This window comes from Fonsecaea erecta, assembly GCF_001651985.1.
Source record: "Fonsecaea erecta strain CBS 125763 chromosome Unknown Scaff2, whole genome shotgun sequence".
NCBI lineage: Eukaryota > Fungi > Ascomycota > Eurotiomycetes > Chaetothyriales > Herpotrichiellaceae > Fonsecaea > Fonsecaea erecta.
Window position 1 is genome coordinate 3,709,028 of NW_017387245.1, and position 16,487 is coordinate 3,725,514.

Genomic DNA, 16,487 nt, shown 5'->3' on the forward strand with positions numbered 1-16,487 from the left:
GGTCCTCCCTAGGCAGAGCCACCCATACCCAGCCGCTGTGCCCTGCCCAAAAACGTCCGGAGATCGCTTTTCGATAGGTCAGGCCAACTGCCTGGCCCGTCACCTTGTTTGGCATCATCAGCTAAACCCTCGCCGCTGAAAATCAATAACACCGTCATTCCCTCCTTGTACGTGAGGCCGCTCAATAATTTGGGCGTGATCAAAAAGTATTGACTGGCGCCGACCGTCGCAATGTCAACGATCCGGCCATGGACCATCCGCTCGTTTCGCGGGTCCATGCCTTGGTTGATCTCGTCGACCACCCGGAAGGGTGCTCGGCTGAGACTTTGTAGAGCCATCAAGTAAAAAATGGTGCTGACGGCTCTTTCACCGCCCGACTGTCGGTGGCTGTCGAGAAGACTCAGCGGCTCATTCTCGCGGAACTTGACGCTGACGTGAATGGCCCAATTGGCAAAGTCGAGTCCGTTGTCCATTCCGCCATTCTCCTCGGTGCAGTCCGCAGGATACTCAGATGATGCCTTGTGGACGGCAACCTGCCCAGCACACCCAATTCGCGCGAACGCGTCGGAGAAAGCGTCGTTGATCTTGGCCACGATTGCCTCTAGACGAGGTTCCCAGGCGCCTCGGATCTCTTGAATTGCACGTCTTTTATCCTCGCGGAGCCGGGTAGCTTCTTCGAGTTTGCTCTTCAACACCCCAATGTCTCTGGCTCGTTTCTCGAACTCGGCGATGGCGTCAACACTGCCCCCCTCAGTCAACTCCAGCTTGGCCGTCTCGGAGGCGATCTCTATGTTGAGGTTCTCTTCCGTATCTATGTTCTGCCTGACAAACAGGAGGAGTTCGAGGAGGCTCCGATCGCCATCCGCTTCAGCCCTCTGGCCTTCTGCCTTCAGTTGCTTGAGGAGCTCCCGACCACGCTGGACTCGATCGTGCGCCTGATTGAAAGTTTCCTCATGGGATTTCAACTCGGCCGTCATCTTAATCATGCCTTGGAGCATGTTCTTCTGGAGGCCTCTCAACTTCTCGAGGTCTGAATTGGCCTCCGCGTGGAAGAGCTTGGCTTCGTCTAAGCGCGTAATTTTCGATTTGACGTCCCTCAAGCCAGACGCAAACTCGAGGACCGCTTCGGCTGCGTCCCGAAGAGCGTTGTCGCGCCGAGCATTGAGCTGAGTCAACCGAGCCCTGACTCCACGCATCGCTTCTACCAGGTTGCGGATCCTCTCTTGGTGACTTTTGATCTTGGGGTCCAGAGCTCTCCATTCGGCAAGGGCCTGTTGTTTGGCGGCCTTTTCTTGCTGCTTAGCCTCGTACCTCCTCTGCAAGGACAACCGCTCGCCTTTGAGTTGCTCGACTTCGTTGTCAATGGCTTGAGCATCAGCTTTGAGCGAGTCAAGCTCGCCTTTCAGCTCGCGCATCTCTCGTTTCAAAGCTTCTTGTCCTCCTGCGTCCACCGGCTGCTCTGTCCACATTCGTGCTGGAAGGATGTCAGAGACTCTGGCAGACGTCCCCGCTTGACCGTACTCGGGACGTCGGGAGAATGAGTAGATCTTTTTCCCTGCAGCGTAACTTGATGCTACGTTTACCATCTCATCATGCTGTTGTTGACCAAGCTCTCTGGAGCTGATCGCACACTTGTGAAGGGACCGTTCAGCGGCGAGTTGAGCTAGGACGATAGTTGGACCCTGCAGATGGTCTAAAGCCCAGCCGCTCAATCCGAATCGCTTCATTTCTTCCCCTGTCAAGGGTGGATGGAACTCGTCCAGGCTGTCGCTGACGCATTCACGGAGACTGACATCGTGCAGCCCGAGGGTGCCGAACACCTGTCTCTGAAGTAGGTGATAATCAGCTTGGTTCTGGACTGTGATGAACTTGAAGTCGCTGGTGTGCATGAACGCCTCGACCACATCGGCCATGCGTGGGTCTTTGAGGGAGCATTCCACGAGCGGGGGCCCGTACACACGGGCGGAAAATTCATTGCGGTGTTCTTGAATCCACCTCCACACTTTCGAGGTGTCGCGTGAAAGCTTCTCTAGTTTCGCTGCCTGTTGACCGGCTTGCGTCTCGAGTCCTGCCAGCTGGTTCCTCTTCATGTGGAGGTCTCTGTTCGATCTGTCGACTCGGTCTGCTATGTCTGCCTTACGCGAGTCCAGCTCACTCCTTCGATCATCCAATGCCCGCAGATCTGTCCGGAGCTGCTGAATTTCCTGGTTCAAGGCCTGAGGATCGAATGCTTCTGGAATCTCTGCCTTCTTTTGCAGTAGGTCGTCTAGCTTCATCTGTTCCCGCTGTTGTTTGATCTTGTTTTCCGGGACGCTCCTCTTCTCGGCTTGGATTTCATTGTCGATTTCGTTCATGACCTCTCGTCTCTGCTCGATAACTCTCGATCTGCGCTCGCCCTCCTTGACAGCTGTCGCCAGTTCCTTTTCACAAGCTGCTTTGTAGGCCCGTGCCGTGGTCTCGTAGGCCTGTTGAGCATTGACACTTTCGGAGATAGGTTCTACCGCGGCCTCGAGACGCTTGATCTCGTCTTTCAACGCCGTTATCTTCTCCTTCTCTTCCTCACGGTTTTTCAAAGCTTCGGTTAAAAGAACCACAGGTCGAAGCTTCTCCAAGCCCGCAAGTCTCTTTTTGACCGTGGCCCTCTCCCTCATTCGTTCCACCTCCGAGATTTGCATTGCTTGTCTGCTCTCCAGATTTGCGAGGCGCTCTCGCATATCTCTGTCGTTTGTCATGGTTTCTTTCTGCTTGCTGCGGAGCTGCTTCAATTCCTCGTGCCAGGTGATCATTTGCGGTTCGGCCACGGCTCGCAGCGTGCTGGTGAGAAGATCGATGGGACTCAACTGGGCAAACTCGACAACCCTGTCCTGAGGGAGGAACTGGCACAGGTTGTCGATTTGAATGTCGAGTTTGCCCGCTAGTCCCTTTATCCGGGACGCTGTACAGGGCTCTCCGTTGAGAAAGAATTTGGATTGGCTTCCACCTCTTTCTATCACTCTTTTCACATAATAATTCTGGTGACTGCCATTTGATCGCCGCAGCTCGATCTCGATGATGGCCTTGTGGGTCCCATGTTTTATGTATTCCGTAGGATCCTTTGCGCGCCCGAGATACTAGAATGCGTGAGTGAAATGTTCAGACATAGGACGCGATCCTCGACTCACGTGAGGTGGCCACCCGAGCCCAAGGCAGATGGCGCAAACCAGTGTACTCTTTCCAGTGCCGTTCGGTCCGATGACCATGTTCAAAGTTGGTCCGGGAGTGAACGTGACAGAGCCGTATGTGACAAAATTCGTAAGTTTGACACTGACGATTGCACCAGTCCGGTAGCCTCTCTCGGGGTGGGCACCACCACCCACTCCCAGGAGGCTATAGACGTGCTCTGTTGACGATGCATGGTCATAATCCTCGACGTGGCTCAAATGTCTTCGGCTGCGCTTGCTGTCGTGAGGGGCGGTTGAGTTGGGGGTGTCCGGCCGTGATCCTTCGTCGTCCAGGTCTGACGGTCTTGGCCGTCGTACACGTCGAGAAGACATTGGGCGGAGAGTTCAACCTCGATTCACGAAGGCAGCCCATGTATGGGAGATCGCAGGACGTTAGAAAGGTGCGAGAGCGCGTAGTTTGGCACGGAAGGCAGATACACGCGCCGTTAGAAGGTGCCAAGAGATGTGCCTAAACGACCACACTAGCTCCTTGGCAGAAGACGCTAAGGCGCCCCCTCGCCTATCGGCGCCATGCCCTTTCTGGAAAGTTCTAGATGTAGAGGAGGTCACAGTCGCAAAGCCTGGGACAAAGTCGGAGTCGACGATATATGGATGACTTTACCTGTTCACGTCAAAATGTCTTTGCAGGGAGTTTGGGGTAGACTGGGGATCTCCTACTCGGGCAACCTAGGTAAGTGGCCACTGCGCACACGAGGATGATCTATCTCGAGCTCCGCAACAGCCTTGTCCGAGAGAGTGGACTGTGGGCGCAATTGAAAATCGCCCAGCGTACTCGAGAGTTCTCAAATGCCGACGCCCTTCACACAACGGGTGCGTTTCTCCAAAGCCTCCATCCACGAGGAAGTCAAAGATGTCTTCACCAATACTTGTCTCGTTCTGGTGACGTTGACTGACTTCCTCCGTTTGACCTGGTGTGAGCACCCCGACGATCGGAATTGGTACGCCGAATTGGCCTGCTGGACAAACCCCGGAAGGGCACGCGAGGGACGCTACTGCAGATGCGCAGAATACTGTCACCGACTCCTCCACATGGCCCTGCTTACAACCTGGCCCAGGGGCAGGTGGCTCTACGCGAACAGAGTTCCCATTGCGAGCTCCATTTCTTTTTACTCGAGAAGACGCTAGGGGCGGATCAAAGAGCGAAGGTGAGAAAGAAGGGGAGGCCAGCATTCGCCTGCATTGATGATGGATTAGCCAATCATATACAAAGTTGAATGCGCCTCTGGTCGCGGTGTATGAGGAGGTATGACAGCCACGTTGGCTTGTTACTAGCACCAACTCTGTCGTACAGGATACAAAATCACTCTTAATCGCAGCGTCATGGACAGAAACGTTCAGGAGTCATCAAAACCCGCGCTTCACCTCTTCGTGTTCTGACGATATGTGACACAGGACATAGCACCCTTTGGCCAATATTGACGCCTTCTAATCGTTCCACTGACCTTAACAGCAGTCATATCCGTCTCTAGCATAGACCCTGAAGGAACTATCAGATAGTATTTGCCTCAGCATTTCGCCATACAAAAGTCGTCCAACATTATACAACGTACATCCTGAGTTGCACGAGATACCCGCCAGACTCCGACTGCCCTACCCACCAAAACATTTTGCTAGTCCAGATACACAAGCACGATTTGTGCCTTCTTACCACGCAAACTCCTGTTATCTGGCCGACATGTGTTTACCGAGTACAAACAAAAGCCTGTGCATCTTCCCATATACTCAGCTCAGCCCACTCCTTTGACAATATCACTGGACATGTTAGTTTTTCTGCCAGTCACGCTCCCTGAGAGTTGTCTCTTTTCAGGGGTTACTTTTGTTTTCCTGCTGTTCTACGCAAAAACCTCAATATCAATTGGCGATGTCGACAAGGGAGCTCAAAAGAAGTTACCGCGGGGCACCTATCGATTCAAGTTAGAAGAAAGCACGATATCACGGGGAAGGTCCTGTCTTTACCGCGAGAAATATAGCAGTCGTGATCGCTCCGATAACAAAGGCGGTAATGAGAGCTTGGACGAAGATCGTGTCTTGAATCTGCCGCAGTGCAGGCTCCTGGATCCAGACCTCACGATCGAAGATCTTGCGTATGATGTTGCGCTTCTCATATTTGGCCACCCAAGGCTCATCTTCATAACTGTTGGCAGAGCCCAGGCTGTCGAACGAGGTTTTCTTTTCAGACGAAGCCTCGTCTTCATCGCCGAAAAGCTCCCACGGTCGAAGATGTCGGTGGTGCATCCCATGAAGAACCTACGACGTTAGAAGAGTTGCCTTGAAGGAAGAGACTGGTCATGACTTACAACGCACATGCCTTTCCAAGCAGCAAAGAGTGTCGCAATGCCGATAAAAAGACCAAGGAACACCAGAGCCCTCCAGCCTCTATTGGCTGAACTGAGTGTGATGACGATGCCGTAGACGATGCCGCCAACAATTCCAGCTACGCCCAGGAACCGTGCAAAAGCTTGTCTGGGCTTGTTGCCGTTGCAAATGGTCCAGCGAATAAAATTGGGATGGGCTTGATGACGAAGAGTCCACTCGACCGTGGCAATGACATCGCGGAATGCTGAAGGATGAGTGGTGACAGATAGTGCCTTGAGCAAGCCAGCTTTCTCCTTGGCCGACAGGTTGAGCAATCTCGCCCCACCATCAGCGATGTAGATGGCGATGATGCGTGATACTTCCTCCCGGAATGGTTGAATGGTGACTAGAATGCGGTTAGTGCGAAAAAGCAGACCAGGAATATTGACCACCTACATGGTTGAAGAGTTCCCGCTTCTTCAAATGCTGCCTCGGCTCGTTTTCCGTGCTCAGTTGATCCCGCTCTAAGGGTCGTAGCATCGTCGCTGTAGCCGAGAGTCGACGGGACCAAGCTACCCTGGTCTGTCGCAGTGGCTGAAGGCGTTCTAGGAGGAGTGTTGAAGGGGTTTGGGGCGGCCTCTGGAACAGCGATTTTTGCATGAGGATCGAAATCGGTCCCTTTCAACACAGAAGCAGCAGCGCTTGTCATTTTCTTCGGGAGCTTCTCCTTCTCAGCATGCGTCTTGTCCGCCAACGCTTGATCAACGGTCCATTCGGGAGCAAGCTTTTTCTCGCTGTCGGGAAGTTCATTGAAGCGCTTGCAGTAGTCATGATACCACAGATAGAACTGGAGGTTCTCGGCGTCAAACTCAATGTAACGGAGGAAGTCCATGAATTCGCGCGTGGTCACAGGCTGCAGCAAGAACAGGTCAGCTGAAGGGCTATGCTATCAAGCTTGGTGGTACTCGAGGTCGCAACTCACAGGACAGGTCCCGCCACCGATGATTCTATCGAAGGAGAGGGCGTCTGGAATACCATAGGGGCAGCTGGAGCCGGAATTGATGGACTCGACTCGACCATCCGAGTCGGACTCAACTGAATCGCGAGAGGAAGGGACATAGGCCGGACGGCGGTACGACAGTGAGAGAACCATCTTGGTCGGGCTCAGCGGTGTCTCTGACGCGCAACGAGGTACCAGTCTTCAAGGATGGAGACCCAGGTTCAGTCTGAGGAGGTGACACAGAATACACCGTGACGGAAGGAAGAGGTGGTAGCGGTTACCCCAGGTATGCTTGAAACTTCTGGCAGAGGCGTTCGAGGGCCTCGAAGAGGGAGTTTAACAGTATTTTGCGGGGGTAGCCTGTAAGTGACAATGGGGGAAGGTGGGCAAAGCCAGGGCAGTTGCTTTGGATCAACAGAAATCTGAAAGAAAAAACCAAAAGCGAGGTCAACGTCGTGCTCTGCAAGGACAGAGAGAAGTAAGTCTCTGGCCGTTTCTGCTACAACAGACAGAGTGCATCGAGACACGCGGGAACGAGGCAGGTTTATGTTCTACGTGTCATACCTGCTAGACAGAAGCCGCATTGAGAAGCCCAAAGTGGTTGACCAGGTCCCGACAAGGTTCTGGCGAATGAACACCAGGAAGACAGGCCGCGATGGAGGGCGCAGACATGCTGTGAAGCTTCGTGGCCAAAGAAACATGGAGCCACCGAGAGGTCACCGGGTTCTGGTCAGGGTTTGGCAGCAGTAAGGGAGCTTCTTTTTCCCCTTCCGAAGTGGGCTGCATGAAAAGGTTCGTGCGGGTGCCGTTGAGCAAGGGGGAGGGAGGCAAGGCGCAAGGGGCTTGCTTGTTATGTTTTCTCTACGACGTGCACAGTAACAGTAACAGCAATATGAACCGATGGGCTGGAGACTGGCCAAGTTCGGATCGGCGAAGGCGAGGGGCATCTCAGTCCATGACTCCATGTGTCAAGCCATCGAGCTTTCTCCACAGGCAGCTGCAAGGCAATCGGGAAATGATCGGCGCGATAGCATCGGCATCGAGGCTCCGCTCGCTAAGCTAGCGTCACTAGTCTACGCCACCCAGTGCACGGTAGCCAATCATGAGGCTGCCTCTGTACGTCAAATGAGTCTAGTCGGGCTTCACGGCGTCATGGCACACCACTCTTTCGCTTTTCTCTTATGGCTTCTCTCCCCGTGTAATGCGAGCAAGAGTCGGAGGTCCGTGGCCATTGCCAAACCATCGACTCGATATACTGGGCAGAGGGGGAATGCTAAAGGTGACTGTCAACACCAACAGAGGTGGGTGGCGGGCTGAGAGAGAGAGAGACATACACACACAAAAAAGCTACCCCCCGTCGTGGCTCGTATTCAATGACCCAGTTGACCCAGTTCGTTGACATGTGTCGGCCTCCAATCCACATGTCAACAGGCACGGTGGCTATTTCCCCACAAATCTTGAGCCACTCGTTGCTTTTCCATGCCTTCGACACCTCACACGCTAGGAGCAATCAAAGGAAAAGTCAACTTCTCGTACCTGATTCCCCTGGCTCAGCTGATCGAATAAGTGCAGGTTGGCAGTTCCAGGTTGAACTCAAATATGGGCAAAAACAGACTGGATGGGTCATGGATGAAGACATGGTTGATTTTCTCCGTCACACCTGGCAGATGCGAGCACCGGTAGCCTGAAACGGATACCGACATGCACACATGGCCATTTCCAGCCATGGTGGGCTTTTTGCAAAGTGGGCACTGAGATAGGCGAGTGGAGCAGAACTTTCTCTTTTCCTCCGACCACAACTGTGATGCCCTATCATCGGACCGGCGTATCGTTGGTCGCCACCTTGGCCTCAAGCGTTGATCGCAGGTTATTTCGCGAAGTCCAGGGCTGTCGAGAAACAGTGTCTCATGAATCAACATCTGGGCCGCCGCGCCACGGTTCGCGACTCGCCTCCCCCCGACCAGCCGGCGTCGCTTCAACGCCTTCAACTTGGCCAGACTTTCCCTGTGTAACATGTCAAAAGTGGCTGGCAGCTTGAAATCCCCTTTCTGGCATAGCTGGTGTGCGAAGGTAAGGTCGCACTTGTCACACTGCGACTTCGTGTTAACCCAGTAGCGCCGCCTCATGCCTCCCGGGTTGCGCATCAAAATGCCGGGTAGCTAACGTATCCGAACAAACTTCGGCTTCGCACCTCGACTTCGGATTGTTGGATTGTCAGCCTGCAGCCTCGAATCAACGGTTCGGGGATAAACGCATTCTTTCGTTTTGTTCGCTCAACCGTTGACAACAGCCTTATCGACTCTAGATTGTGGTCTGGAGACAAACACCACTCGCTAGTTTCCCAGAACAGGGAGCATCCACGCCTCTTCATAATCCATCAAGCTAGCATTTACAGCCTTCTCATATGTCTAAGGTCTCTTTGAAAGGGTGGGATGGCACTGGACCCGCTCGCTCGCCGAGTTGCAGGCAGTCCTTCCGATACGTCCAACTCTTTTCGTAAGTATCTTCCTAGCCATGCCTTGAGTTCAAGGTGGAAGGCAACAACCGCCTGGGACAATTTAGTCAGGCACTGCTCTGGGCCTCTAAGAAACTTTTGGATGGGGGCTGTGTTCCTGATTTCCCATGTGGACCAGTTAGTTAACCTGCCGTCCTGCGTACTTAAAAGGCACTGGTGTGCATCGGTTTGAGCCCAACTGTGAATCTCACCGAATTGCCACGCCGGCTTAGGGCAATCTAACTCTCGCTAAAGCTTTGCCGTTTCCGGTTATGGACTCCACCAAACCCCAGACAGCAACACCAGTGCCCAGAATTGGATTGCACACCTTTCCACTCAGGGGGTTATTTTGTATGTAATTAAGAGGATGGCGCAACTCTCCGTTCCCGGCAAACCCATAGGCGAACACATTTTGCTGGAGGTTTACTCCGGAGACTTTTCCTTTTGCCTCCTCCAGCTAGTGTGGTTTGGGGGCTGAGATCTCTGCCGCAACACCCCACTATTTACAGACCCATCCCTGTGTTGGCTTATTCGTTGGGGGGGGGGGGAGCAGATCTGGCCCCAAGGTTTGTTTGGCGGCTTGAAAACCCTCACAGTGCTTGTTGTCGTGCTTGTTCGAGCGCATATGAGGTGCCAACACCGTCCATTTGTGGGGGAGGCTGCCCAACGCTGGAGCCACGAGTTGGTAGGAGCATTCCCTGCTCCAACCCACGTGTCTGTTCTGGTACCTGGCTGCGATGGTCAGCCCCTTGCTGCCATATGCGTTTCTCTGAAACCCAACTCTCTTTTGTCTTTCAGAACTTTCAAACCCTTCTGATATGCAAGGGGTACGGCCTTGAGAATCGGGTCTTGCGGGCTTCACCAAATTTTTCAACGCAGGAACGAAAAGAGGGAAAACCTACTCATGCTCATGTGGCATCCAAAACGCGAGCCTATGTCTCAAGTCAACCCATCAATATGAAGGCATGGATTTCTTGAAAACGCAGTGGATGCTATTCCGCGGCAAAGGAGGTACCAGAAGGTCTTTCGTGGTTCTCGAAGATGGCAGGACAAAGCCTTCATTGTCTCATGCATGGGAAGGTGTGCACGTTGAGTTATCTCAGTTGTCTGCTATATTTGGAATTTCCTTGTGCTCACTTGTTATAGTGGTAATTTTTACTTGGGAGACAACAACAAAGACAGCCATGACTGTCCCAATCCTGACCTTTGGGATATCAATGTGCACTTTCCTTTTCCCAGTTGGACATAGGCGCAATCCGAACAGCAAACTCGGCTCTTTCTTTTTCCCCAGCACCACCAAAGTTTGTGTCTTCTACCCAATTGAGGTACTCATTTCTACCATATACCACGATGTTTTCCCTCTGGCGCAGAGATGACTTGACGTGCCCTGAAAATCAGAACTATTATCACTGTTCTTCCGTTTCATACTCAGGCTGCTGCACCCACGACCCGTGCAGTGCTGGCGTCTGCGCAGACACCTTTCCCGATTCCAATTCAGACTCATGTGGCGCTGGCGTTACTGTCACCGTGACCGAAACGGTTCTCCAGGGTGCTGCAACCAGTACTATCAGCTCTCCCACTAGCTCCCTTTACGTGGCAACAGGTGAGCTAGATGAGACATCCAACAACCCAAGCAGTCTGATCCCCAGTGCTATTGGTACTTCTTCCACGTTACCCGGTGCACAAGCATCCTCGATTCCATTTCCTTTTATCCCAATATCGACCGCCAATACCACCTTGACCACTGTAGCGCCAGGCACAACCTTGACCATCAACCTTGTCCAGGCAACTCCCAGCTCAAGCGCCAATGGAACCGCCAGCGCGACATCAAGCAAATGCCCAAAACCGACGGCATCTGCAACAACAAAGTCTACGCCAACACCTCCAGCGACGATTGCCGGAAGTGTCATCGGCTCAATGGCAGGCCTGGCCCTGATCGTCACTCTACTCATTTGGTGTTGCCGAAGAAAGCGCAAAATAACCTTCAAGCGGAAAGTGCAAAAAACTGACCAAGAAGAGCAGTCAAACGAACTACAGTCCGTCGAAGAAGAAAGAGACCAGGCTCTTCGATGTCTCGAGCAAAACAAGACGCTTCCAAGCCCGCGTCCGTTTGATTTTGGTCTTCCTCAGGTACCTAAGAACTCGAGCCCTATGCTGCCACATCAGTGGATATGACCCGGTAACCGTTGATGCACTCCAAATGTTAGCAGCAAAATGGGCGTCAAACTCTTGACCCAAGATGCGTAACGTACAAAAATGGATACGACCACATTTACTTGCATTCTTCACCTGGCCTTCCATTGAACTTGCTCTAGTCCTTGCGCCTTGAGAGGTAGGCGTTCGCGATGTCGTATGCCGCCGGACAGCAGCGGAGTAAAGGCCCGGCATCAGATCCTCACCTTGATGGTTCATAGCTGACATGATTACCGCCTCAGACCCCTCGACCCAGCTGTGCAACTCGAGTGCTGCCACGAAGATGACCTCGAGAGCAATCAAACTGCTCGCCTGGCTCTCGCCATGGGTAAAGCGGTATGACATCGAAGCTGGACGCTCTTGACAAGATCCTGCCAACCGTCCCTCAGTGTGGCGCGAGACTGGCGTGCACTGAGGAGGAACACAGCGATCTGCGCTCGATGAACGAGGCGGCCACTTCGTAAAGAGCATGGATGACGCTGGACAGCAATTGGTAACCCGAGACCTGGTTGGGTGAGAAAGGGGAGCCTGGACGCTTGGGAATTTATGTATGAATAATTGATTGACAGGAGACCAGGATAGCATCAGTTTTCCCTAACCAATCGTGCTCTCGCTCTGGAACCCAACTCGCTCTCTGTGGTCAGCTCTACAACATACATATGTATGGATTCCTCAACACCGCCAAACCCAAAGAGGAAACGCTCCTTTGCAAGCTGAGTCTTGTTCCTTTCTCTGTTTGCACGTCAAAGCTCTTTCAAAGTTCTCTCTCTCTCTTTCTCTCTCTCTCCCCATCAGCCACCAGTCGGAGAATTTGCCCTGGTTCTGATATGATATGACTTGACTTGACCTGTCATGCCCTTCATCTTGCGCTCCGATCGGTCAAAATCGTGTGAATTATCGCTTGCGAGCCGGGAAGGAAACAGGGATGACGGTGTTTGTGGTGTATGTGCGGTTGGTCCATTCCAGATGATCTGCCCTTCCCTGCGCAGACTGTTCCCAAGTGCGATCTTTCGTCTCCCCTTTGCGAGCCTCCTTCTCTTCTAGCTTTGGTAACGTCTAGGAGCACTTGTGCTCCTGAACATGAGTATGCCATCGCCATCAACGTGGGCTCTCACAGCAATGCAGAACGTGTGCTGGTGGCTGAATTTCAAGACGCATCCAATTCTTCAGCAACAATAAGTAGTGTGAGTCGCGGTAGCAACACCAAAGTGAATGGGATTAAGTATGCAGAAATACTGATCCTGCAACTCACGTCCTTTGTGCATGTCCTGAGTATGTAGTAACTGATGCAAGCGGGCGGTGCAGAGGACGTGTGAGCCCCCATGTTCAGGATTGACTCATGCTTCTTGCCCGCGCAGTGACGACGACCGCTCTCCCCGTTGCAAAGGAGGAGGAATCGTATGTAAATGGACGGATGCATGGATAAACGAATAGGCGGGTGGAGACAGATAGACGAGAACAGGACCGGGGGGGGGAGCGACATGCGTTCCGCGTATGAGATCGAGTCGATAGACACTGCCTATGGCGACGGCACATCCAGGACTTCTGAGGACTTCGCTATATGCATGTTAGTAGGACAAGTGTTAGTCACCCAGAATGAAACTGACTTTCGACATATCCTGTCCTGCCTTTGTTTTCCTCCCTCCATGAGCAACGATGTCTTCTGGCGTGTTGGAGTCGTGTCTGTTCCTGTGTCTGGCAAATCCTGCCCTAGGGGCAATAGATCAAAGCTGCAAAAGGGAGGGGTCATGACGATAAGGAGAAGAACAAGAAAACAACACCCGTAAATTGGACTGAAAAAGGCGGATATCATTGATTTCGGGACAACGTAGCACGAGATTGATTTTCCTGATCCCATCCATCCCTGTTGCGCTCAAGTCTGTGAGGCATACGACGCACCAGGCATGAGGCAGGGGCAAGATTTCCAGTGTTATTGGTTGCCCATCCATCGCCCACCTCAAGCCTCAGCCTGATACAAGATTCCCTGGCCATTCCCGTCCGTCCCCTGTCCATGATCGGTTGCCCTATCCGCTACCTGTTCTCTCTCCTCTCTCCGTGTGCGTGATCGGGATTTTTCTGGATAGCATGACCCATGAACCATGCTGCTGAGACAAAGCTCATTTTAAACCTTGTTTTTGTGATTTCCCAAAATGACAGTTGAAGACAGGTGAGAAGAAAACCACATGGCCCGCAAAAGATAACGGAGCAAACCCCGTGTACAGCCCCCCTATCAGCCCCAACCCTCGAATTACCGGAAGAAAGCCACCGACTTGGAGAATGTGTCAAATAGAAAGTGCTTCACTCGTCCGGAGGCTCTGAAAAGAGCCCGATTCGCACACGATGGAACTGCGGCAATTTCGGTATCACGACAGCCATGAGAGCCATGAAGTTGATGCTGAAGTACGTGAAGTCGTAGTGGGTATAGTGTGTACTTAACAGAAATAGGACGATGGGTACGGTGAGAAGGAACTTTTTGGCCGGTGTGTATTGGTCACCGTTGTCAATCTGCTCCCACATGTTCAGGTTATCGTACGCTCCGGCGTTGAATTCGAAGGGCACGCCTCGAACCCAGTGGAACATCAGATACGAGCCAGCCATGTAGGTTATGTTCGTGAGGGTCCACGATATCTCTTGGGTGACGCCGGGGATTATGTCAAAGAGGATCTTGAGGCCGATTATCAGGACAGGGTGTATCGTCCAGGCTCCTGCGAACGATGTCAGATTACTCCCTCACTCTCCTGCTCGTATCAGGCTGTGGCTATCTCAGTATGGCGCACCTTTCGCATTCACCCATTGGGAGTTGAGGTTGGGAAGAGCCGACTGGTCGCTGATCTGCTCTAAGGACTCTGGAGGTTCTTGGTATATGATACTGCTCGATCTCCTCCTCCGACCACTTTTCGTCGTGCTCATGGCTGGATCGTAGGACGACACGGGAGGGGCTAGTCTTGCATTGGCTTCGAAGGAGATGGAGCGGTGGAGGGTAGTTTGGGAGGTCATCGAAAAATCGCAGGTGTTGCAAGCGAGGGGAGGATATCTGGGGAGGCGTAAACGAGGAGTTATGAGTGAAATATGGCGAGGTGTGAACTGAAGAAAGCCGGCATGTGGTCAGCAACGCGAAGTGAGTGGCGTAGGCTTCAACCGTACCTGAGGTAGCCCTGGGGGGTTTGAAGCGGGATCAATCGCGTTCGGAGTGTGCAGCTCGCCAGCAAACCGGAGTTTGTTGTCATGAAGTGAAATAAATGACAGAAGATGTTCAGATCAAGTTGATAGGCTGCGGACGGTAGTTGCACAGAGTATATAAGATCCGGAGACACAAAGACTGAAGGAGTATGTAGTGAGACGCGCACGGTGTTCGGATTCGATGAGGTCTCAGATCGGGATGTAAATGGGGGAAGGTGGCTCGGCGGATGGGGAATTGGTGACGACGGTATTATGAGACAGTCGCCCACAGTAGGAAGGGGGACCTAGAGAGATCGGCACTGGTTAAAGAAGGGCATAAGAAAACCTAGTGAGCCCTAAATGCACAAGCTACCGAGGCCCAGTGAGCCCCGAAGGCCAGTGAGTCAGTGACCAGCAGTTGCGCACACGACCCCCTTCAGAATTCCCCCATCGGCTTGCTTCAGCAACGTCACACTTCTTGGCAAACCCAGATGAATCAAGCTTGCTCGCCATCCACACTTAACAAGAGAAGCTTCATCTGCCCTCATTTTACCATGTGGCTTGGACTGGCATGCCCGCCTATCTGTAGACACTGTTTGGGTATGTCTTTCACCTCAGGACAACCATTCTACCACCTCGTGCACAGCCACGTACTGCCTTCAAAGAATGCCCCCTTTCCAAGTCGTTATCTTACATGGACCGTGTCAAGTCGAGCTCAAGTCGTACCGATGGTTCCAGAGGATCAGATTATCCAATGAGGATGGGCAGTTTCGTGCACAAAGACCCGAGCCGGCGTTGATACAATGCGACGCATTTTCAATACAAAGGTTTGCATATTGATGAGTTATCGCTCATGCCAAACCAAGTCTGTAATTAATTCCGGGATTCGCGTCAGCCGGTTTTGTTTCTCGTCAAGACATCTCCGTCACGGTAAACAGGCCGCTTTTGTTGCATACACTCCACCGCACATTGCTGTAGAGGACTGAGCATGCCTACAGGTCTGAATGTGCTCATTCAAATGAACATTGGCTATTCAACAGATTCTCTATATATGGCTGAATGACCATCCTCTCATGAGTCCATGTCGAAACCGAGCGGGACCTACTAACTGAACCATAGAAGTCACACTACCCTGCTCGAGCCAAAGGGATGGAAGGAGGAGACCACGCTTGGACACCCTGACGACAGAGTTGACAATGTCGGAAGAACAAACTGGTTGAAACAGCATGCTACTCTTCCACGTTTGTCGTTGAGAGAACCTAACTTTGCAGGCTATAGGCTAGAAGGCAACCCTTTCATGAAAGGCAAAGCGCTTCGCATCAGCTCCTTCAGGACAACACCATCAGTGACAGACCTGACGCAAGGTCATCGGTTTGCGTTGAACGAAGGCAGAGTTCTGGACTCAGTCTCTCTTTGTTCACCACCTGGAACCCCTAGCTTCGAGAACCCTCATCCTGGTCTTCTATCAGGAACACGTTGTCGGCCTCCTTTATGCTTCCCGAAAATTTCACGCAGCAAGAATTTGAGCAAACCCCCAGCATACGCATCCTCCTTTGGGAAATACTTTCCGGTGTCGATTGTGTATTTCTGTAGCTCCTCCAGATTTGTAAATACCTCTACTCGCGCTCCTGTCCGTGGAGCGTCCACGAGATCCACAAGGTTTACATGTGTCCGTCGAACTCTCTGCTAATGATCAACAACAGCTATTCCCTCGCGGACAACGAATATTCCGGGGTGGAACAACACAGGGGCTCACCTTTCGGCATTCGTCCAGCTCGGTAGGCGGTGGAAAGATGTTCAAGATGCGGCACAGCCCTTGCCAGGCATTCAGGTCGTCTCTGTCCGTACCATAGAGATCGTTGAACTGAAGAACCATTGCTGACTTGAATCTCTCCTTCGCCTCCTCTTTCTCATCATTCCTCCCTCTCCAGCCGAATCCATCGCACATGCGATAGAATTCTCGCCATATCTCCGCAGACTGGTCATAGTCAAACTCGGGATATTCGGCAAAGAAGTCGCCAATATGATCTCTGCGCTTCGATTTGCCTCGACGCTTCATGTTTGGCCTGGCTCGGGTGCCTTGAGGGCTTTGTGCGGTAGACTATTATATTCGACTCAGCAAAGG

General features: G+C 52.5%; 4 protein-coding genes across 4 annotated transcripts; all 4 read right to left on the reverse strand.

The window, feature by feature from the left end:
• Positions 1-8: 8 nt before the first annotated feature.
• AYL99_03088 (hypothetical protein) lies at positions 9-3,533 on the reverse strand (the record flags this gene model as incomplete). The annotated part of the gene is made up of 2 exons (XM_018834604.1): positions 9-3,110; positions 3,162-3,533. 2 exons carry the CDS (start codon positions 3,531-3,533, stop codon positions 9-11), a joined length of 3,474 nt encoding a protein of 1,157 aa, XP_018697228.1.
• A 1,565-nt stretch (positions 3,534-5,098) lies between these two features.
• On the reverse strand, positions 5,099-6,669 carry AYL99_03089 (hypothetical protein; the record flags this gene model as incomplete). The annotated part of the gene is made up of 5 exons (XM_018834605.1): positions 5,099-5,122; positions 5,178-5,468; positions 5,519-5,922; positions 5,973-6,429; positions 6,499-6,669. The coding sequence occupies 5 exons, from the start codon at positions 6,667-6,669 to the stop codon at positions 5,099-5,101; spliced, it is 1,347 nt and encodes a 448-aa protein (XP_018697229.1).
• A 6,832-nt stretch (positions 6,670-13,501) lies between these two features.
• On the reverse strand, positions 13,502-14,113 carry AYL99_03090 (hypothetical protein; the record flags this gene model as incomplete). Its single annotated transcript, XM_018834606.1, has 2 exons — positions 13,502-13,908; positions 13,981-14,113. The coding sequence occupies 2 exons, from the start codon at positions 14,111-14,113 to the stop codon at positions 13,502-13,504; spliced, it is 540 nt and encodes a 179-aa protein (XP_018697230.1).
• A 1,698-nt stretch (positions 14,114-15,811) lies between these two features.
• Positions 15,812-16,421, reverse strand: AYL99_03091 (hypothetical protein; the record flags this gene model as incomplete). The annotated part of the gene is made up of 2 exons (XM_018834607.1): positions 15,812-16,045; positions 16,119-16,421. 2 exons carry the CDS (start codon positions 16,419-16,421, stop codon positions 15,812-15,814), a joined length of 537 nt encoding a protein of 178 aa, XP_018697231.1.
• Positions 16,422-16,487: the final 66 nt, after the last annotated feature.